At 33.5% G+C, this 22,634-nt stretch overlaps 1 protein-coding gene across 1 annotated transcript; it reads right to left on the minus strand.

Moving 5' to 3' along the window:
* Positions 1 to 639: 639 nt before the first annotated feature.
* On the minus strand, positions 640 to 21,203 carry Jhbp2 (Juvenile hormone binding protein 2). Its single transcript, XM_072522793.1, has 5 exons — positions 21,044 to 21,203; positions 5,627 to 5,867; positions 3,036 to 3,169; positions 2,787 to 2,936; positions 640 to 869 (listed from the first exon to the last, which is right to left on the minus strand). The coding sequence occupies exons 1-5, from the start codon at positions 21,105 to 21,107 to the stop codon at positions 721 to 723; spliced, it is 738 nt and encodes a 245-aa protein (XP_072378894.1). The 5' UTR covers positions 21,108 to 21,203; the 3' UTR covers positions 640 to 720.
* Positions 21,204 to 22,634: the final 1,431 nt, after the last annotated feature.

A 22,634-nucleotide genomic window follows, 5' to 3' on the forward strand; every position in this document is an offset into this window, starting at 1 on the left:
ATATTCCTGTTATCTTAATGTGGCTTATCCGCGAACTAAAATTGCTTACTTGAGCCTCAAGTCTCCGCTCTGAGCTAGGCTTAGTTCGGCGACTTGTTGTCATTATTGAGAGCACAGTCATCAACAACATATTTTTTTTGTGAAATTGCTTTCTGTGGGTAACCTTAATTCCGTTTGTACTGTCCAAGGTTTCACAAATTTAATAACTTCGTCGTCGTGTGGAGGTCAAAATTGCCGATTAAAAACGACAGAAATAGTCAACAAGCGAACATAGTTCTCTTAAGGAAACTAATCAAATAATTAGTTTGAAAAACTTGAGATGTTCAGTTTTATTCAAAAGTTTCAAGGAATTGGGAAATTCCTATCCGATTAGTTATGAGAAGGTAGAAAGTAACTTTATAGTAAAGTAACGATAATAAACAATTAACAAAGGTATATCGTCGATGGACCAAATTAGGGTTTTATTTATTTCCATCGTAATTATTTTCAGAAGTTCCCAAGAAATCGGTAATCTCTTGGATGTTACTGAATAGAGATGTAGCCAGGGGCGTGGTGTCTTTTTATGTTTTGAAGTAATTGTAGTGTGAATTTCTTCTCGTATGGTATTGTTCATATCTTTAAATGCGTTAATGAAATATAAACAGTTTAATAATAATTTATTAAAATCCCTTAATGAGATAATTTAAATTCTAACAGTACGTATAATCTATATCTAAATACTTAGGCTATGAAGGCTTGGTAAGGTACTTGTGAGAATACTTTATCGGCAAAATTTCTCATAAGAATCAACAATTTTTTCTTCAAATGTGGTTTCATTTCCTTTAACAACTCTTGGGAATTCGAGTTGATAAATAAATTAAGTGCGGCTTCTAAAAACAAAAGAAAAAAATTATAAATATATAATAACTCTTATTAAATTTTTTTCCAAATTAACACATAACTTTAGTTATTGGTTCATTGGTACATCGTTTTTTGAATATAATGTATGTACCATTGTACCAGTAGCAAAATTATGTTTTGTCTCATTTCAAAATTTTTGCCTGAATCTTTTCTTTTTGCTAAAAAGACATATTCTGAATTTGGTCTTCTTCTTCAAGTGCCATCTCCGCGGCGAAGGTCGGCAATCATCATAGCTATTCGGACTTTTGAGACGGATGCTCTGAAAAGTTCATTTGATGTACATCCGTACCACTCTCTCAAGTTGCGCAGCCATGACATTCTACGCCTCCCTATGCTTTTCTTTCCTGGGATATTTCCCTGCATAATCAGTTGAAGCAAGGTGTATTTCTCTCCACGTGTAATATGTCCGAGATATTCTAATTTTCTTGTTTTTATTGTATTTAAAATTTCCATTTCTTTGTTCATCCTTCCCAGAACCTCTTTGTTTGTAACGTGTTCTGAATTTGGTACAAAACCTCTATCAGATCCAATATGTAACAAGACGAATCTCAGCCCTCCTTGTTTTGGATATTTTAGACCAGTAGTCAAGCCTTCTAAAAATGCATCCTTATGCATAGTTGAATTCGTCCATACCTTGTGTACTGTATGTTCGATATTTACCCAACTTTTATCCAAATAGAAAATTTGTATCCGTGCAATCGATAATTCTGCATTTTTTTGGAAAATTTATACAAAGTCTATCTCTTTGAATAGTCTGTAAAGAGTACTTTTAGAAAATTTAGGCAAATGTGCGTGTAAACTAACGACATCCAGGATAGCTTTGATTGTTGGAGGTGTATTTTATAAGAAAAATTCCATGTGAACAAGTCTTCTTAATTGGCTCCTCATATTCTCATCGTAGGTTGTTCATCATAGATTGGTTTCCTTCTTGGACCGTTTACATGAGTTTTTGATAAATCTTTGTTTTTTTCGTAGATAACGAAACATCTGTTTCATTATTATATTTAAAGTATTCGTAAAAAAAATTAATAATTTATTTGAATTGATTACACATTGGCTAAATTCTGAAAATCTTGTATAGTTTTTCAACGTCCGGTAGTTCATTAATTTCCGTATTAGTGATTCCCGATATTCCCATTATTTGTGGATCATTATTATCTGGTTGGGTTTCAAAAGGTCTTCAAATATATATTTACGTAAATATGACAAACAGAGATGTAAGAAGTTTTGTATTCGTCAAATATAAACGGTACGTCCGAATATTTTTTGGAATAACCATCAGGTCAAATCAGTGAATGTTAGTGCAGAACTGCAAGTGATCCATGTATACTGAGTGTTTTAAGTTCGAATGCAAATAGTATATCTACCCACTATCGTTTTATTTTATCTGAAGCCGGCTCTGCCGCGGCAAAACTGACATGAACTTGCAAAGGCGCAGCGCAGCATTTTCTTTCATTTGATTTGGATTATCCGTAACAACTAACGCTGAAATCTTCTCGTGAATCCAACTATAGGCATATTTTAATTTAATAACTCCTAGAGTTAATAAATCTAAAATAACTTTCAAGCTGATTACTTCAGAACTATAAAAACTACACTTACATCGTTTTACTTGTGACCTACCCAATTATAATTCTTACTTTAGTTATTTTTTATTATTACTTTATTTGTTATTGTAACATTAGCTACAATTCAAACACTTTTAAGTAATTTGTTAATCCATAAATTTTTTTTGAGAACATTTCGTTTAATGTTGCGTTCGGCAACCGGTGCCAAAGTTTGGCACCGTTGTTTATCGCGCGATCTTAATAAACTTTATAAATAGCCAATTTATGATTACTATTACCAAGCAAAATACGTTATGGCTGAAAGAAATATTAACTTACGTAGAACAGTGTTTCCATTATGTATACCATCGACTCCCATTTTAATATCCTTAACACTGAAATCCATCTTCATTTGTTGCACTATGAGATACGTTTTATCATTTATTACTCTTGGTGATCCTTTTAGGTAAACCTTGATCTTTACACCCTCTAAAATAACAAATAATATAAATATATTTAACCACTCACGTTTAAATTAATTTATTTTAAAACCGTATTAACAATAACACTATGCAGCTGTATACTTACCATACTCTCCCCAATAATTTCCTCCTCCAGAAGCTTGTACCAATATAAGAACTCCACTGGATTCGTATTTTGCTTTGGCTGTAATCTTTGGTATATACATGGTAAACTGGAATTGGTTTGTTTCTATATCCGACCTTAAAATACACAATATTTGAATAGACTTGAAAACAATTGTAATCATTACAGAACTGACATTGTTTTTAAACGTCACACTGATCAGTTCCTATCATTTGTTTTTAATGTTTTTTATTACAATTAGTCTAAATACAATCAACGTGCGGTCAGTAAATTTTTGTGTGCTAAAGATTTGCAAACATTGAAAATTCAGAGGCGAATGCAAGCAGCGTATGGAAAAGCAGGTTTTAAGTGTTTAACTATCAAGAAATGGTGTCCAAGAATGGTTTAACGATGAGAAAAAAGAGAGGAGAAGAATGATAAGCCGCGACCAGGTGCATTGAGTATTGTATCAATAAACAGGTATGTGGCATGTTTAAAAGGCTTGATTGGAAAAAATGCTTAATTAGAGCAATTTCAGGAAATGTGTGTGGGCTTATGATCTGTCTATAGTATTGTACATAAACTGGGTTATAGCAAAGTGTACAGAGTGGGTTCCTTGCCTTTTGTTAGAGGACAAAAAAAGCTTGCGAATGGGTTTGTCTTTGCTACATATCACGAAATACATGATCCATATTTCTTTTTTCAATAATTTCTAGCGAGAAATCTTGATATTATTATTTTAAACCATCCAGTCAGCTGTCATCGATGTAATGGAAACACGCAAATTTACCACCTCTAAAGAAGTTTAAAGTTCAACCTTCTGCAAGCAAGGTCATGTTAACATTTTTTTGACCCTAAAAGACTCTTGCTCATAGAGTTTGGATTGCAGAACCTAGAGGACATATCAACTCAAACATGTATAATGAAACTTTGTACAAGTTCCATCGAGCAATAAGACGAAAACGTACAGGAAAGCTCTTACGTGGTCTCATTCTTCTGCATAACAATGGCCTAATGTTGTCAAAGTAGTGAAAGTAGATCTACAACGAAAAAATGAAGGATATTAAAACATCCACCCTATAGTCCTGATTTATTGCCTTGCGATTTTGAAACCTTTGGACTACTGAAAAAGGCGTTAAAGGTCGCTTGACTGAAAATCGTTTTCAGTCAAACGACTAACAGTCGAGCAACAGCTACAAGACTTCTTTCAAGAGGGTATACATCGGTGAGTGAAATAATGGTATATGTACCTTATCTACAGAGGTAGTTATTTGTAGATATACTTGCAAATAAATTTTTTCTGGACCAAAGATAGGTATCGACTCAATGAGCCTCGTATATAATTTATTTTTTTAGTTTATTTTTAAAGATTAAACAAAATTTCTAGGACACGTCGTTTTTTAAACTTGATCTACTATCTAACGGTATCAATGTTTCGGTATTTCGATATTTCCATCAAATGATAGCCATACCAAATTCAAATCATTTTTTTTTTCATAGCAAAGGGAGTGATAAGACACTTTATTTGAAAGGTTCTCAAAATCTGATTTCAAAAAAATATTACATTAGTATGCCAAAAAAAAGAAAGATTGGTAAAAATGACACTTAGAAAAACCATTTATACTGTAAAATGCAACGGTACAGTCTTAGAATAATTCGATGTGAAAAAGGTGTTTTTCAAGGAGATCTGTTGTCTACCTTGCTATTCAATATAATTCTAGAAAAAATTGTAAGAGTTAGTGGGATAAATAGGTCCTGCACACATGTGGTTCTTATTGCAAGAACTGAAAAAGAACTGGCAAATATAGCAAAAATACTGATTCAGGAAAGCTTTAAAATGGGATTAAAAGTTAATATTAATTAATCCAAGTACATGAAAATGTCCAGCAAAAAAGGAATAAACACCAGGGGGCTCCTTTAAATTGAAGGTAGAGGATGGATCAGTTGTAGAATTAGAGAAGGTGGATAAATATATGTACTTAGGTACCCTTATGACAGACATCTAAGGAAGAAACTGAAATTAACCTGAGACTGACCAAGAGCAACAGATGTACTGGGGCCATAAACAAAATAATTAAGGCCAAAGATATATATCGTAATACAAAAATAAGATTATACAAAACTATGCTATATGCTGCTGAGACATGGACTATGAACAAAACCATACAGAACAGATTGGAAGCATGAGAAAGAAAGATACTTCGCAGAATGTTTGGTGGATAATTGTATGCTAGCCCTACAATAACAAAAGTAGTAAAAAAACGTAGACTGGAATGACTCGGACATCTAGAAAAAATGTAAGGTAATAAGTAAGTCAAGAATATTAGTAGTTTGAGAGTACCTGAGGGCAAAAAACGAGAGGATGACCAAGAAAGAATTGAATAGATGTAGTGATGAAAGATATCAGAGAGATGAGAATCAGAGATTTGAAGCTGACAGCTAAGAACAGAAAACGATTGAAATTATCCATCTATCAATTGGGATAAAAGGTCTGCTAACGCTACACGTACATACATAATCTTAATTATAGTAATGACTTGCAATCATTACAACTTTATATGATCTGTCTTTATAAAAAAAATAATTCTATTTACCTTACAGCGGTAACGGTAAGATTGCTAACACCAAATGCTTCTATATCTCTAAAAATTGCTCGGTAACCATCTGGGCCTGTTCCCAAAGCTAGTTGAATCTGATCTATAATTATTGGTTCCGGATCATAAATGTCTAGTTCGGGAATACCTCTCCTAAGGTTAGCAATCAAGAAATTTGTGGATTGTCTTAGGCAGATGTTAATATTTTTGTCTTCTTTGTAGCATTTTTTAATAAAATAATCTGAAAATAAAAAAAAAGTTAGATAAGTTAGAAAAAACCGTCAAGAAAAATATATACATTGAGAGACTATTTTCCAATTTTAGTATGTCTTGTGATCACTACGGTAATTTACTATTTAACTAAATAGACAATATTGATATTCTAGGACACAATAGTGAGCCCCTAGGTTTAATTTCTGCGGTATATATGAGAATAATTTTTTAATTTTCTAGTTAATTAAATCACGAATAAAACTTGTTTGTTTTAATTTAAAAATTATACCTTACAGAATAACAAAAGGAATTAACTGTCAATATTTAAATATTAGCAGTTACAAAGTCAATACATACTATAATATTTAAATCCTATTCATTTAGATATAAAGTGGAATGACGGAGACCACGTACTTGAAGAACAATATTTTAGATGAACTTAGACATAAAAATACCAAAACTTATCTTCACTGAAAAAATTAACACGATCATATTAACTACGTGAATTTAATAGAATTGGTTAGAGGACGAAAATAATAAAAATCTTTACTTTAGGTGACGATATCCACAATCCATGTTAGGTGACAAACCACAACATAAACATCAAAAAGACATATTAAATCATTACTTGTATGGCAGACTTCAAAACACCTGCTCTAACGAAAATATATTTCAGGAAGAAAAAACCTTCGACGGCAATCCAGTTATCAGTATCGGACAATTTCACACAAAAAAACTTGCTTGGAAAAAGTTTAATGTATAATCTTTTTACAAAGTTCGTATTTACTGCATCTTCCATTTTGTCTCACATTATTGACTTACTTGAAAATTTCATATCTTTGTTTTAACTGTTTGATGTACAATGTGTATATTTAATCTGTTAATTAAGAAATTTAATTATATTTTTAATTTTTATAAAATATAAATTCAAATAAATCATAATCACATTAAAATTACATTGTAGATACAAATTATTCATTTTCTGAGGAACTTAATTTTACTGTCAGCATTGCCAATTGAGATTATTAATGGTTCTATTACACTATCGATGATTCCGTCTAGTTTACACATTTCTTCTATTACTTTAAGGATGTGATTTTCATGACACAATTTTGCCAATGTGTTGTAGTTACATACTCGAGAACTTGTAACAGTTATTTTATTTCTTGTAGTTTAAATGTTCTGTTTTTGAATGTCACCTCATTTTTCACCTGAGCCTAAATTTTCTTAATGGGATTCAACTCGCAATTATATAGAGGCAGCCGCAGTACAATTTGACCATTTGTTTTAGCTATCTCATCAGTTACATACATATTATACTTATCTTTATTAAAACATATCAGATGTAAAAGTTCTGACCTAACCATCTCCAAATCAAAAGAAATATTTTTTATTTGGACTAATCCTAACCGAGCTAGTAGCAGCAGCAGAACGAATGGGGTTACAGATAAATCAAAATAAAACCAAATTCATGGCAACTAACACAAACACAAAAGCTGGAAATGTTGACACAAATTTAATCATCAATGACCAAAACTTCGAAGCAGTCAAAGAGTTCATACGTCTAGGGACATCGGTTAACCCCAATAATAACACATCTGAGGAAATAAAAAGGCGAATAATAATTGCAAACAGGTGTTATCATGGTCTATCAAAGTACTTAGTCTGTCAAACGTCTGTCTCAAAAATTTCGTATAAGGCTGTATAGAACACTGATAGTCCCCGTTCTCACATATGGATCAGAGGCATGGACGCTAACGAAAACAGATGAATCCGCTCTATCCATTTTTGAAAGAAAGGTGCTACGCAAGATATTCGGGGCGGCAGGCCTAAGACTCTTAGGACCTGGGGATCTTTTTGGTTGGTCAACTACAACAATCGCGGAAATTGTCAAATGTCACTCCCATGCGCAAACCGTAAAAAGATGGGAAGAAGGGAAAGGATGTAAACTTGCCAGGGTAACACTAAGTAACCTTGAAGAGTCAACATCTAAGAAGTACTTGGGAATGACCAGGAAAAACCTACGTTTGGCAGTTGGTTTTTTAACTGGTCATTGTCAACTAAGCAAACACCTCCATACACTGGGGCTAGCAGACACACCTCTATGTAGGAAGTGTGAACGAGAAGACGAAACTGTAGAGCATGTCCTATGTGAATGCCCAGAGTTATCGTTAATACGAGAGTACGCGTTCGGCGAGTCCTGGCCAACACCTGCCCACATAAGAGAGATGTCTCCTGGTGACTTGTCCACCTTCCTAGAATTGGCAGGATGGACAATGAGCTAAGGGTGACAGCTCCCTGGGAGGATGCACAATGGGTCAATTGTGGCCTAAGTGCTGTGAAACTTAACTCGCCCTCCCTACTCTACAGATACAGAGATACAGAAGATATTCGGAGCGGTCTGTGAGAACGGAATATGGAGGCGTAGATATAACTTTGAACTGCAGAATATCTACAAGCATACGTTTGGTGGTAAAGATATTACCACTATAATTAAGCGAAACCGCCTGCAGAGGGCAGGACATGTAGCCCGGGCCCCTGAGTCAAACATGATAAAAAATATTCTAACAGCGCAACCCGTGGGAATGAGAAGACGGGGTAGACCAAAGCTGAGGTGGATGGACGGGGTAACACAAGATGCCGAGAAGATGGGAGTCGGCAACTGGAAAATGCAAGCGAGGGACAGAATAGAATGGCGTAGAAAGCTTGAGAAGGTCGAGACCCTCTAAGGGCTGTAGCACCAAGATGATGATTCATTTACTCATGTTTTACCAAGGAATTAAATAGGTTTACCTTCACTTCTGTATTATTTTATAGAATTTAGGTAATTACGTCTCCATCTTATAATATCATCAGGTTGATATTATAAGATATAAATGGAGAAATAATAAAATGTACATTTGATTGCCTAAGTCAGAATAACACAGAAAACACAAAAAACCGATAAAATAACTTAATTTATCTATAAATTTAAAATATTATTAGTGTCAAAATTTCATAATTTAGTGGAGTAAACTTGTCTGCGGTTGGACCAATTACAAACAAGCGTTACGGTGCGGGAAATTTGAATTACTCCTTCTAGTTTAAAAACGAGGTTTAGAAGAGTTTAGATAAAGTCTAGAATAGCTTAAAATATGTATTGAGCAGCTTAAACTAGGTCTAGATGCTCTAGACCTGTTCTATACCTTCGGAAGCTATTATAGACCTGTTCAAGCTGACAAAAGATTAAAGAATGCTTTTTTCAACGGTCACCCGATATTTCTCGAAAGACCGACATGGCTCAGTTTACGTTGATTAATCCCAAAAGGTATTTTATCTATTCATATTTTCTTATGGATTGGATATTTCAATTTAGATACATGTAAATGTATATCTAAATAATATTTATAAATTAAATAATCTACTCTGTGAAAATATTTTCACCCAAAGCCCCACAGAATATTAAAACATTCCTCTTGGTTACTAATACTAAATGTCATTTAATTAAGTTCGTTGATGCATCAGTAAAGACTAACAAATTTATCGAGGTTGACCGGCCTTCTGTTCACGAAAACGATGGACATTAACCTTTCGACACATATTTTCTCGGAGGTAACAGTAAATTGGATAGCTATAAAAGTGAGTCCAGTTGTAGCCTGACGCATCGTTATTCCAATGTAATCAAATCAATCCAATTTGATTAAAGTCGTAATACAGTAAAAATATAATTATAATTAATGGATATAGTACGTGATATGAATACATGTTATCGATAATTACAGTAGATGCAGTTACATCGTAACAATTTTTTAAAATCAATTTTTTTTATAATGATAGGTTAACTTCAGATTGATGTCAAAAAAATGACAATAAAAGATATTGATTTTTTATAAAAACAATATTATTTTTAATGATTGTGGGAAAACGTTTTAAAAGTTCCTTTAATTAATTAGGGAAATATCGACTTCGAACAATAAAGTAATATTTTAATATTTTTTATAACGATCCAATTCACTGTCTATAGTTCGTCCCAAACCCTTCTTTCAGTGCGTCATAGTTGATCGAATTATCTCTAACACGTTAAGCTAGAAGTGACAGAAAAAAAACGTGAGTCTGTGATTATTATACATAGAACTTAGAAAATTATTTATCGTAAAGCTAAATAATTAGCTAAATAGATATCCAATCGATGATGCGCATAAATATAATTTGACGCAGAAGGTCTCGATCTTGACAGTACTTTCACAATGTCAACTGGTAAAATAATTGTCATTCCAGGTTAGTATTATCAGACATTTTACAGTAAAAATTTAATTTTGTATTTATTGTCATAAAAATATTTTAAATATGCCGAGATATACCGAGAAAGAACAAAGCCTAATATTAAAATTATTAAATTATTTTCAATTAGAAAAAGAGATATTACGATTCTGGAACTGTCAAATTTAACTAAAATGACATGCAATAATTCTCGACATTCTTAAAATCCTATATTATGTCAAAATTAGTGACGCACTGAAAGAAGGGTTTGGGACAGACTGTATTCGGTTGCAATTGACAGCTCATTTACAAATGCAACTCTTCATAAATCTTAAAACACCAGGTGAGGGTGGTCAACGTTAAATCAATCAAACTACTATGCTTTCCGGTTGAAAAAAATGTACTTATAGATATTATTGTGTTTTTTAAGTCTCTTGAATTGTTATAGATATTATTTTGTATAAGTGTCCACCCTGTTCCCATAGAAATTAAAATATAAACCCACGATTATATATGAAGAGTGGCTGAACAAGTGATCTAAGTCCCAAAACATAAATTTTGTTTTTTTTTTAATCAATATCAATCATTTCGATGCCAATATCCCCCTGTAAGATCTAAGTGCCAACTTCACTCTAGTGGTTGCAAGTTAAACCCAAAGATGGAGCCGCCTGTAAGTCCGGCATCATTTGCTAATTGTATGATTATTTGCCAATATATAGGTTGACGTGTTGTCAATAGTATCGATTATTATTGTGTATGTATTTGCGTTTTAACGTAAATATAATGGATTCTAGCGCGTTTGGCGACAAAAAGAATATGAAATCAATAAGGAAAAAACAGAGTAAAGCTAGATTGAGTGGAAAACCCACTGCATGTTACACAAAAATGTAAGCTGCAAAAACCTGGAAAAGTCGTTCGAAAACATGAGGTTAGTACGATTTTTATCAGATATTTCGCTTGAAATTTTAGGCCATCTAACTTATGAATAGCTACCAATGCTATTCGATATTACAACCTAAAACTCTTTTTATTGTTACTTTGGCTTTATTGATATGATATTATCATGAAACTTTTCTATTTTAGATCACATGCAAATGTAAATTTAGCTGGAGGGGCGTGGTTGATATGAAGATTAAGAGTTTCGACCTGTATCATGGCCTTGAACTCAACAAGCAGGGCAGGACTCATCAAAAAGTAGACGACAGTGTACCGTAGCTTTTGCAGTTATGGGCAACGTAACGTAAAAAGAGTTTATAAAAAAACGTTTTTGGAAATATTTGCAATAAGTCCGCAAAAGATTACTATGCTTGTTAGGCGTAAAAAGGAGAGGCATATAACCTTTAAGGATAAACAAGAAGGTGTTAAAAAATTTAAGTATACTCTTTATGGTTGACAGATCATATCAATAGCTTCCCAAGTGACGAGAGCCACTACGGTCGATCAAAAACTGAAAGAGAATATCTCAACTCGGACCCTAATGTTAATAAGCTATTTAACACATTTAAAATAAAACATCCTGACTGTACCACAACATACAAATTTTATAGGAGAGTTTTTATGAAGGATTTTCCGAATCTTTCTTTTAGAAGACCTAGAGTTGACACCTGTTCAGTTCAGTTGCTATCAACAACTCCTCGTAGACACTTTGTCTCCTCACCAAGCCTGTGAGGACCAAGGAACCTCATGTAGAGTCGTACGCTGACATGTTACCAATTCCACTGACAACTTTAACATCTCAACTTATAAGAATATATAAGGTAACAGAAATTTGAACTAACAACATTTAACGGGTTTTTGACCAAATATTTTAGTGGCTCAAAGCATTGTGCAATTGTGTAATTGTGATATATCCCGTTTGGGTATTTTATTATATACCTTTAATAAAGGATTTTAAATGATTATATATGATCAAGAATAAAATTAAATTAAAACACCTTAACAGTATCCCGAATTAAGTACGTGCCTCCTAGTGGTGAGATACGGGCAATAATACATTGACTTGTAGGGCAGTACTTACAGTATTGATCTGGCCTATACAAAAAAATGCAAGCGAGTGTCGGGTAACACTGCCCTTTGGTTGCATTGATGGTGTGTTGGCTAAATCCTGTAGGATAAGATGCTGATAGAAAAGGCATTAAAGCATCAAACGACTGAAAATATTTTCAGGCTATAAAAATGAAAAGACCTTTCTCCAATGTAATAAAAATTAAACTGAAATGATAGCATCTCGTGAGGTAAATTGTTCCAGAAGCAAACTGAGCCTCCCGAACCAAACACAGGTTTAAGAATAATGTTTAAGAATACAGAGACCTAGTGGCAAGAAAATAATTCGGACACAGATCTTCAACACTATCCGGTTGCCAAAAGGAAAACGAAAATGGCAGTAGTAAAAGCAAAAGTAGAAGCGTTCGCAAATCTATACGATTAACTTGATACCAGGGAAGGAGAAACAATTTTAATTAGATTAAACGTTGACAGTTCAGTTTAATAAATGAAAAATTTGACAGGAAATGAGTTGAGTTATTGAAAGAAAATCAGAAAAACGTTTCAAATTGGGCAACTAAGAGATGAAAGTGGTGCAATTATACAGATATAAACCAGAAAATGCGGCGATGGACATAATATATAGCACAGTTTCTTAAAGACAAAGAGAGAATAGAAGCGTCAAAAGAATTTAAAGATGATACTGGGCCTGCCATTATACGAGAAGAAATAGAATATGCAATGAAGGTGGCTAAAAGTGGTTATTCTCCTGGATCTGATGAAGTTCGCATAGAATTACTCAAAATTGTGGAAACTGAATGTATTGAACTTCTTTTGGATCTATTCAATACCATATATAGAACAGGTATAAAACCTAAAGAATGGCTCCAATTTTTAAAAGTATTTTACAATATAATACACAAGAAATCTTTTCTATCTTTTCTATCAGCCTCTCTTGGCTAACTCTTGTTTTCTTCCGACCCCGAATGGCGATTAGGTTTCCGAAGGCAGACGGGTCACTATATTTCTTTCTAATATATTTTTCCCATCCACACCTTCTTTCCCTCCCCATCCTACCCAACAAAAATATGGAGAAAACCACATGCAAAATATCCGTAAGTTAGGGCGAAATCCCATTGAATATTAGCCTTGTTCCTGTACGCGGGGCTCTACAGGAATCGACCAACGTTCCCCAGCTACTCGTGGGAATAAATATGAATACTCACCAACATGCTAGGCAAGCACGGTGTTTAAATGCCAAAAACCCGACCACTGTAAACCAACCCTATTCAATGTGCGTCAAAAAGATAAACCTCAACATCGCCACATATAATGCTCGGTCACTCTCTACCGAAGAAAGATTCGAAGAAATGGAGGAAGAACTCTCAAAAGTGAACTGGGATATTGTAGGTATCAGCGAAGTTAGAAAAAAGGGAGAGAGTCTTACCTCACTCCCATCAGGCCATTTATTTTATTACAAAGGAGAAGAGGAATCAACAGTCGGAGGCGTCGGCTTCTTTATTCACAAAAGAATTGCTAACAGAATTGAACTAACATTCAGGAGTTCGAAAAATATATTGGTAATTCATTGAAAGATACAACAACAGCAGACATCAATATATTGAACAAACAAATAGTCAACACAATGCAACAGGCTCAAACTAAATATTGTCCGACAAGCAAAAAAGATGAAAAACTGAGTCAACCCACGAAAACCCTTATAGAACTAAGGTGACAAATGAAAGGAGATAACACTACAAGCAAAGAAGCGATAAATCAAATAAATAAGACGATCACAAAGGCAATAAGAAAAGACATAAGAAACTACAATGTAGAAAAAACAAAACAGGCAATAGAGCAAAATAAGAACATGAAAGTTTTGAAGAGGAGCGTACAAAAGGGGAAAATAGAAATTAACAAACTGAGAAACAGAACTGGAGAAGAAACAACGAACAGAGATGAAATATTAAGAATAGTCGAAGAGTTCTACACAGAGTTATATAGATCAAGAAAAAAAGATAACAATACGGAACCTCCAATTACACTAAAAACTGGGGTATTAAACCAAGGATCAGATTTAATGCCCGATATAACAAAATCAGAAATCAAAGAAGCCCTGAAGAAAATAAAAAATAATCGAACCCCGGGTGAAGATGGAATAGTATCAGAAGCACTAAAAATTGGAGGGGATGTATTACTTGAAAAAATTAAACAACTTTTCAATATCTGCCTTCACAGCGCCAATATTCCAACAGACTGGAACAACGCTACTATGATTCTATTACCTACACAAAGCAGGAGACAAAGCAAATTTAGAGAATTACAGACCGATTAGCCTCCTCAGCCATATATATAAGTTGTTTACGCGAATACTAGTTAAGAGAATGGAAAGAAAATTAGAGACTTATCAACCAAGGGAACAGGCAGGATTCCGAAAAAGTTACGGAACAAATGACCATCTACAAAGTATAAAAACCCTAATAGAGAAAGCAGTGGAATACAATAAACCTCTAGTTCTAATATTTATCGATTTTCACAAAGCCTTCGACACAGTTGAGCTAAGCAAAATATTACAGGCGCTTAAAGAATGCAGGCTAGATTATAGATATACTAAATTATTATACAAAATATACCTGCAGGCAACAACCACTGTCAGATTACATACTAACAGTAATCGCATAAAAATAGAACGGGGGGTTAGACAAGGAGACCCAATGTCACCTAAACTTTTTAATACGGTGCTAGAACATGCTTTTAAGAATTTTGATTGGATGACAAAGGGAATAAAAATAGATGGAGAATATCTAAACAATTTACGTTTCGCCGATGATATACTTATAATAGCTGAAGATCTAGGTATGGCAAGAGAGATGGTACAGGAACTCGTTGTGGCTACAGAAAGTGTAGGTTTAAATATAAATATCTCGAAAACAAAAATCATGACCAATTTGGTACCCAACCAGAACATCAGTATTGGTGGGAAAGAAATAGAACTCGTAGATAGATATAAATACCTGGGACATGAAATTATGATTGGCAGGGATAACCAGACTCATGAACTGAAGAGAAGAATCGGCCTTGGGTGGGCAGCATTTTAAAAACTGAGAGAAACTTTTAAAAGTGAGCTGCCCACATGCCTAAAGAGAAAGGTATTTGATCAGTGCGTCCTCCCAGTCTTGACGTACGGAGCAGAAACACTTACCTTAACAAAAGCAGCAGCTACCAAACTGAGAGTCACGCAGAGAAGAATGGAGCGATCCATGTTAGGAATAACTCTGCGAGACAGAATAACCAACGAAGACATCAGGAGAAGAACCGGAGTGACTGACATCATCGAGAAGATAGCCAGACTAAAATGGAGATGAGCAGGACACATAGCCAGAATGACAGATGGGCGATGGACAAAGAGGTTATTGGAATGGAGGCCAAGGGAAGACAAGAGAAGCGTCGGTCGACCACCTACAAGATGGACTGACGATTTAAGAAGACTCAATAAAAACTGGATAAGAGCGGCGCAAGATAGACGGGGTTGGAAACATGAGGAAGAGGCCTATGTTCAGCAGTGGACTCTTGAGGCTGGATGATGACACAAGAAATTAGATGAAGGCATGATTAGATGAAGAGTAATACCCAAATAGGATTTAGAAAAGGTCTGGGAACACGGGATGCACTGTTTGTAGTGAGTCTTCTTTCGTCGAGATGCCTAGATATTAATCAGAAAGTATGTACCTATTTAATTGATTTTCAGAAGGCATTTGATAGAGTGCAGCATAATCGGCTCAAAGAAATTTTGTTAAATAAAAACATAGACAGCAGATGCATTATTATTATTATATGTAACCTCTATTGGAATCATACACTGTTCAAAATGAAACTGAAATGAAAATGAATTGACTGAGGATATCCAGATTCGCCGTAGGGAGCGCATAGGGTATATTTACAAAAGTACAAAACATCAAATAAGTAAAGATAGTACTAAATAATACAGAAATTGAACAAATATCTTCGTACAAATACCTTGGAGCATGGATCACAGATGATATTGATCAAACAGAAGAAATAAGATGCCGGATTGAAATTACACGGTTAACTTTTAACAGAAAGAGAAAACTTTTCTGTAATCGCAATATCAATATAACGCTCCGGATAGGAATGCTTCGATTTTATATTTTCTCCACCCTTTTGTATGGTATTGAGGCCTGCACACTGAAATAATTTAACATTAAAAACCTGGAAACATTCGAAATAGTCTGTTTCCAGAGCATTCTGAAAATATCATGGATGGATCGTAAAACAAACGCAGAAGTTCTCAAACAACTAAGAAAACAATGCGAAGTTTACAATTCCATAAAAATTAGGAAATTGGAATACTTGGCAAAATCAAAAAGCGTAGGAAGACGAAAATCTCCTGAATGGTTTGGATGCAGTTCAATTGAATATTCAGGCGCGTAACCAACAAAATTATAATTGCCAGAATGATTTCCAATCTCCGATAGAAAAAAACTTAAAGAAGAAAATATCTGATAATCAGTTAAGCTATATGCAAGACAGATCATACACAGATGCAATTTACATTAAACGGCAGTTGATGAAAGATACAGAAATAAAGAAACAAACGCTTATAAGATATTCATTGATCTTGAGAGAGCATATAAGACTCTCTAAAATTTGATGTGAAAGTAGGATTGCTAATGATAGAGTGTTAGTAGGAAATAGTGAAAGCAATTTGGAACAAAAACTATAAAGGTGGAGACAAGCTCTTAAGGGAAAAGGTTTAAAACTTAATACGACAAAACAGCGTATTTGGAATGTTCATGTAAAGATGGAGTTACTACAAATAAAATAATATCTTTGGATGGTGCAACGATTGCAAAAAGTAGTAGTTTTAATTAGCTAGGATGGGTTTTACAGAGTAATGGGGAAATAGGAGATACATCCAGTAGAATTAGGGTTGGATGAATGAAGTGAAAGGAAGTGAATGGTATGTTATATGGCAGAAAACTTCCAATGAAGCTGAAGGGAAAATTCTATACAACAGTAATAAGACCAGCTATATTTTACAGAACTGAATTTTGGGCAGTTAAAAAGAAAGAAGAACATCAAATGCATGTGGCGGAAATAAGAATGCTTAGATGGATGATTGGAGTAACAAAAAAAGATACAATTAGAATGAATATATTAGTGGAAGTCTAGGGTTGGTTCTAAGTAAATCTAAAATGTGAGAGCATAGATGAAAATGGATAATAAAAAGGTAATCACCCAATACGAAGAATTGCTAATTTACTGGTTTCTGGGAGGATTAGGAGAGGAAGACCAAAAAAGAAGGGAAGAGCCACTTATACCGGACATGTCGGTAAAGGGAATTATTATTGTATGACACAAGATAGAAACTTATGGAGAAATGTAATTAGGAAAACCAACTCCGCATAGAGATAATGGCAAAGAGAGTTAAAAACAGATGGATAGTTAAAAACAGTTATTGTAAAATTGCCAACATTTGCCAAAGGGAAGGGGGTAAGTAGTATGATCTCAAAAAGTAGGCGGAGTAATGCAATTTACATTATGTATTCTGTAAACTTCAGTTTGGCTTTGAAGTTAATGTGATTCTGATATGTTTTTTAATAAAATGTGCGAGTTAGTGAATGTTGATAAACTTATTTGGAAATAAGCTCCGAGAATTAGAAAATCAACAAAGATATACGTAATCATATTTCTAGTGATGAAGGAAATAGTTCTAAACTTCTATTTTGGGTAAGCAAATATAATTATTCGCAAAAAATATTAATATAAAAATAAAAATATATTTGATATTAACACTGAGTCTATCAGCAGGGCTAAAAAGGGAATTGTCCTCTTCCGAAGCTATAAAAAACTGCAGAAAATGAAATTAGATGGAAAAGACCTCCGCATAATTCAAAACCTTTACTGCAACCATGCAGCAAGCTTAAAATATTTCAACCATACTACTAAAAGCGTTTACATATAAACAGGTGTCCGACAAGGCTATGTCATGTCTCTATTGCGCTTTAACTTGTATTCTGAATGCATATTCAAACTATGATATATAAATATATTAACGATACCATTCTAATAGTAGAAAAAATAGAAGACTTACATAATATATTAGAGAGAATTAATAATGCAAGTAAAGCTATGGGACTGGCAATAAATCTTTAAAAAACTAAAGTAATGATAATTAGCAAAACCGATGAAAACTGTCTCATTGACCTAAATAACACCCAGTTAGAACAAGTTATAAGTGGTATCCATATATAGAAATAAAATCACGAATATAAAATGCCAGGAACATGTACAATAAATGGAAGCAAACTATCTATTATAACCGAATACTAAGCTTAACCCTCCGAATCAAAGTTATGAAATGCTATGCTTGGTTAGTCCTTCTGTATGGAGATGAAGCCTGGACAGTCAAATTAAATACTATGAGACTGCTAAAAGCCGTGTAAATGTGGTTTTATCGTAGAATACTTAGAATATCATGAACACAACACATAACGAATCAAACAGTATTAACAGTGTAAACGGAGAGTTAGAACTTATAACAACGATTAAGAAATGAAAGACTTCGTACCTAGGCCATATAATAAAAAATGACAAATACAATCTGCTAAGAATAATAATTAAAGTAAAGATAAAAGCTGAAGCGGAACAGGCAGAAGAAGAATGTCATGGCTCCGCAACATCAGATCTTGTACGGGCATGAACGTTCAAAAGTGACTAGAAAGCGGCGCAGAATAAATAAGATGTTGATATACTATCGCAAACCTTTAGTAATGGAGTGCACTAGAAGAATAAAGATCTGCCTACTCTCCTCACTCGTGACGTACCAGTATCTTGATCTGTATAAATACAAGAACCGTCAAACGGCACTGAGGTCTCATTGTCGATCTGCCTACTCCTCAGTGTCGAGTGACGACCGGTCTTACCCTGTGTGGCTGCTTTTATACTCTCAGTATGGGGAACGTTATGTGCTGACGTGGTCTGAGCTGGCGTGGCCTGAGTGGTGTGGGCGGGAGGTCGCTGAAGCAATGGTCGCCATGTTGCCGGTAGTCGTTTAGCGTCATCGCGCGTATTTAAGCTGTTAGGCCGTTTTTCAATTTCGATAGCTTCACGGATGATTCTTGATTTTAAGGAGCGGATGGGGGCGATGGCTTTGCTTTTTCGAAATCTATTTTGTGGCCTGTGTCAATATGATGTTGGGCTAGGGCTGAAGTAGTATCGGAATGTTTGACTGATAGAGAATGTTCGTGTACTCGTTAATAAACTTACTATCATAGTTCTACCTATTCCTAGTTCATTTTAATCAAAAATAAAAAGAACTTGTTCATCTAAATATAATTACTGTTTGCTGATAAACAAAACATCTAGTTCTGCCTATTCCTAGTTGATTTTAAATAAAAATAAAAAGTGAAAAAGTTTTTCACTTTACCCGAATTTTATTATGAATCAATTCGTTTTATATTCAGTGATAAATATAAACATTTATGAATTCCTAGATAAACATTCATTGCAACAGGTGCCTAGACAAAAAATAACAAAGACTATTTTGATGCAATAAAAACAAGAACTTGTTTATCTAAAAACGTAAATTAATTCTAGAGATGTAAGACCAAAACAGAAGAAAAATCGTGGTCTAGTGGAGATATAAAACTTATGGTAATAATGGTCTCGGTGATGTACTCAAATCGCTTATTATTGCCTCTGGTTTAGCCAAGATATTTATTTCATTCAGACTGGGGCAACTGGGTATTTTTGGATATTTTTTAAAATATATCACTGCTTTTGTTGGCGCAAAGTATCGAACTACCGGTACCAGTACCAATTCGAGCCACCCGGTCCACTCTATTTTTATCTTATTTTTTTTAACCTGAAGTTGAGCTATATATAAAATCACTTATGGTATAATCTCCAAGATACTTATTTCACCCAAGATATTTATTTCATTTAGACTGGGGCGATTAGGTATTTTTGAATATTTTTTAAAATATGTATATCACCACTTTTGTTGGCGCCAGGTATCGAACTACCGGTACCAGTACCAGTTCGAGTCACCCGGTACACTCGATTTTTATCTTATTTTTTTTAACATGAAGTTGAGCTATATATAAAATCACTTATGGTAGTATATATTCCTATTATAAGTGAATAGAGGTCAGATATGTAAAGGTTTTAAAAAACGTATAACTGAACATAAAGCTAGTTTCACAAAGTAAAGGGTTAGAGGTACGTGAAACGTTGAAAATTAGCAAACTTTAATATAGAGACTGCTTAATCAACGACCAACTAGATTTCGGATATTCTCCTTATTAATGAGTTTTACCTGAAACTGACGCTTTTTTATATAAATTTGTTAGTTTTTTGCTTTTTAGTTTTTATTTTCATTATTTTATTCAGAACAAGGAAGCAGTCTGTCCAATTAACTGCCGAGGCTTTTGTATTAATTTAAATTATAATTTTATTTTGATTTTCACCTTCTGATGAAGCAAATGTTTAGCGAAATATGTTCCGGTGGCAAATAAATAGAGAGAAAATTAAAAATATAATATTTTAAATTCATATACTTTGTAAATATTATGAATTTATATTACGTATCATCCGCTGTTACTAAAAATAAGTTAACCAATTCTATCCGTGAAGATTTTCACGCATTTTTAGTATATTAATATTAAATTTAAAATAACACTTATTGTGTTATTGTGTATTATATTTTCTAATTATTGTAAAAACTAGGATGAGAGTAAATAACGTTTATGCAAAGTAGAAGATATGTAATAACAAAATTATAATGTTCAACCGCAAGTCAACATATCTATAGGTTAAACGAAATAGATATATTAACAGAATATTAAAAAAATTGATATTCATTCTAACTATTCTGATATGATTTACTTTGGTTTTCGTCAAAATATTTTTCTTATTATTATTTTTCTTATTAAAATATTGATTAAAAGATATACTTACAGTTTTCAGCTCTGGCAAAACAAAGAACGGCAAAAAGTGCACAGAAAAACGACCAATAGTTCATGCTGGTAGATAAAAATTTAAAACAATTATTTTTTACGAAGAAATGAAGAAGCGCTTAGTGAAGTCGAAGACTGACCTCCTTCAGCTGCTACGACCGTGACCCTCACTCATGAAGAAGAAGAAAAGTCGAAGGGGGGATAAAAGTAGATCGAAATTATCGAAAACCGCGAATAAGAGAAAGAGGTGGATGGTTTTGATTGCTATATCTGTGTTAATTAACTGTGCAGAAATACATTTAAATGACTCAATAGTCAACAAATATTTTTTTCAGCGTGATCGAAACAAATCTTTACGAGGGGTGAGCCAGAGTAATTTTAAATTAATAATCTAAGTATTTATTCTAAGTTGTTACTTCTTTTTTTGTTTTACCTGAGTGTTCCAGTTTGGCTTTTTATCCTTCGTAAAAAATAGTTTAATAAAATGTATGATTTTTAGTGGTATTTCACCGAAAAGAATGTCGAAAGCCTTTCCAAAGTCGATAAAAACTAATAATGTTATTACACGCCAATTATTTCATCTACTCAGGTGTCCTTTTTTCGATATTTTTATTATCAATCCCTCTTTCCACTCCTTTGGTATTTCTTTGTCAGTACATATCTGATTTAAAAAGTTTATGTAACATTTCTATTGATTGCTCAGTATCTGCTTTTATTAGGTCTATAGGTATATTGTCGATTCCTGCGGTTTTTTACTTTTTAAAAGCTTTAATGTATTTTCAATTTCTTCCCTTGTAATTTCTCCAATATCCACATTTAGCTCTGGTGACTCTTCTTAAACTTCTATAACTTGTGCTATTTCATGTTTATCGTATATTTCGTCGAAGTATTCCTTCCATCTTCGTATTATTTTTTATTTTGTTTCCTTGTTTATCCTTAACTTTTCGTATATTTCTTTGTGCTTTTCTTGTTAGGTTTCGTCTGCTTGTATATCGCGTTCGTAGGTCGTTTCCTTACGCTGCTTTCTTTGATAAATTTAACAACGTATTTATATAGTTTCTTATATCTTTTCTGGCTTGTTTTTACTTCTGCATTTTTTGCCTTGTATTTCCTTTCATGTGATCTCTTTTCTTTCGATCCTTCCTATTGTATGATTTCTTCTTTGATTTTTTTGATTTGTAAATGTAGAGATATGCATATTTTCAGATGACATAGTGTTATTCGCCGATACAGCAGGAAAACTTAGCTCAATTTAGAGAAATGAAACTCAGAAGCCAAAAAATACAACCTAAATACAAATAAAGAGAAGACATAGATAATAAAAATAATAAGAAAAAACGAGACGGATGACCAAATCGAAGTAGTGATAAACCAACAAAACATAAAGCAAACAAACATATAAAAATACTCGAGAACAGTCATGAATAACAGAGGAAGCATCAAATATCAAACAAAACGAAGATGACAATATATAAAACAATATATAGGCTAACACTAACATACGAAGTAAATCTCACACAGAAGACACCAGAGTAGGATACAAGCAGCAGAAATTAAATATCTAAGAAGAAAGATAGGAGCAAGAAGAACAG

This window comes from Diabrotica undecimpunctata, chromosome 2 (genome assembly GCF_040954645.1).
Source record: "Diabrotica undecimpunctata isolate CICGRU chromosome 2, icDiaUnde3, whole genome shotgun sequence".
NCBI classification, from domain to species: Eukaryota; Metazoa; Arthropoda; class Insecta; order Coleoptera; family Chrysomelidae; genus Diabrotica; species Diabrotica undecimpunctata.

Coding starts and splice junctions, on each gene's coding strand:
- Jhbp2 (XM_072522793.1), bottom strand. CDS start 21,107: ATGAACTATTGGTCGTTTTTCTGTGCACTTTTTGCCGTTCTTTGTTTT. Junction 5,868..21,043: donor TTTTGCCAGAGCTGAAAACT/GTAAGTATATCT, acceptor TTTTATTTTCAG/ATTATTTTATTAAAAAATGC. Junction 3,170..5,626: donor CTTACCGTTACCGCTGTAAG/GTAAATAGAATT, acceptor GTGTATTTTAAG/GTCGGATATAGAAACAAACC.